This window comes from Crocuta crocuta, unplaced genomic scaffold, assembly GCF_008692635.1.
Source record: "Crocuta crocuta isolate KB4526 unplaced genomic scaffold, BGI_CrCroc_1.0 scaffold334, whole genome shotgun sequence".
In the NCBI taxonomy this organism is placed as follows: domain Eukaryota; kingdom Metazoa; phylum Chordata; class Mammalia; order Carnivora; family Hyaenidae; genus Crocuta; species Crocuta crocuta.
In genome coordinates, this window is record NW_027533260.1 from 5,121,600 (window position 1) to 5,122,822 (window position 1,223).

Sequence of the window (1,223 nt, forward strand, 5' to 3'; positions counted from 1 at the left end):
GCCACCTGTGGGGGTGAGGGCGGGGGCAGGTCAGGGGGGTGGGAGGCCCCCCCCCTCAGGCCTCACGCAGCCCCTCCCCCTCCTCACCGCGGGGTGCTCGGGGCCCAGCGTCTGCTCCCGGATCTGCAGGGCATCGTGGAGAAGGTCTGTGGCCTCTTTGTACTTGTTCTGGTCCCTGTGGGGGGCCCGGGGACACAGCGGTCAGCTGTGCCGGGTAGCACGCGGCTGAACCAAGCATGGGCGGCGCCGCGGTCCCTAATAGGTCTCCACACCTCCCGAGTCCAGCACAGGGTCCCTTTACCCCCAGATTGCTGCCAGGCCTCCGGCCGCGCCCTGTCTCCTCCCTGCTCTCTTGGGGGCTCTATTGCCCACGTTCTCGGGCCCCTCTTAGCCTGGCTTCCCCAGATCCCTCTCGACACCCCTGACGGCCAGCCCCGGCACCCCAGCAGCAGGCCCCTCACCGGTACACCAGCGCCAGGATATTGAGCATGGTGGCCACGTCAGGGTGGCAGTGGCCCGAGCTCCGCTCCAGGTCCTCCAAGGCCTGGCGGCACAGGGGCACGGCGACTTCATAGCGACCCTGCCCTGCGTACTGGATCACGAGGTTGTGCAGGGTGCGAAGGCGGGCTGGGATCTCGTAGCCCCCCTGCTGAGCGGCCGCAGCCCCCGCTGCCTCAGGACCTGCGGGGGGAGGGGTTATCGAGTCACTGTGGGCCTCCCACCCTTCCCACCCCAGGAAAGGGCACACAGGTACCCCTGGAGCTACAGCGGTGCCCGACTGGCCGCTGGGATGACGTCTGAGATGGGGATTGCAGGTGTCTGCCTGGCAGGGGCCGGGGGGTGGGGGGGGCCGGTTTCCAGCTTCCAGCCGCCTCTGCCAGCCACCACCCTCGGGCCCCGGCGCCCACGTCCCTGCTCAGACACCCTGAGGACTCACGGCCCCTCATCCTCCGAGGCTGAGTGCCCGCCACCGCATGCCCCCTGCACCCACCTTGCCTGCTGTCTTCCTCGCTGGGGAACAGGGAGGCCAGGCTGTCACGGCGTGGCGGGGATTCAGGCTGCTGCAGGGGACAGGAGAGCGGGGCGTCATGAGGCCTGGGAAGTCTGTTTTAGAATCCAGGGTCGGGATCGCAGGGTTTGAGGGTAGCAGTCAGCAGCCTCAGGGAGTTCCCTGAGGGCTTGTGGAGGATCTGGGGGGGCGGCGGGGGGCTTCTTTTGGAGGT

The 1,223-nt window shown here is 68.8% G+C and overlaps 1 protein-coding gene across 1 annotated transcript in view; it reads right to left on the minus strand.

The window, feature by feature from the left end:
- KLC3 (kinesin light chain 3) overlaps positions 1-1,223 on the minus strand; it is a 4,099-nt gene that overhangs the window by 1,737 nt on the left and 1,139 nt on the right. Inside the window, 3 exon segments of the mRNA XM_077747100.1 lie at positions 88-175; positions 462-681; positions 992-1,061. Of these exon segments, the coding sequence (XP_077603226.1) occupies positions 88-175; positions 462-681; positions 992-1,061 (378 nt within the window).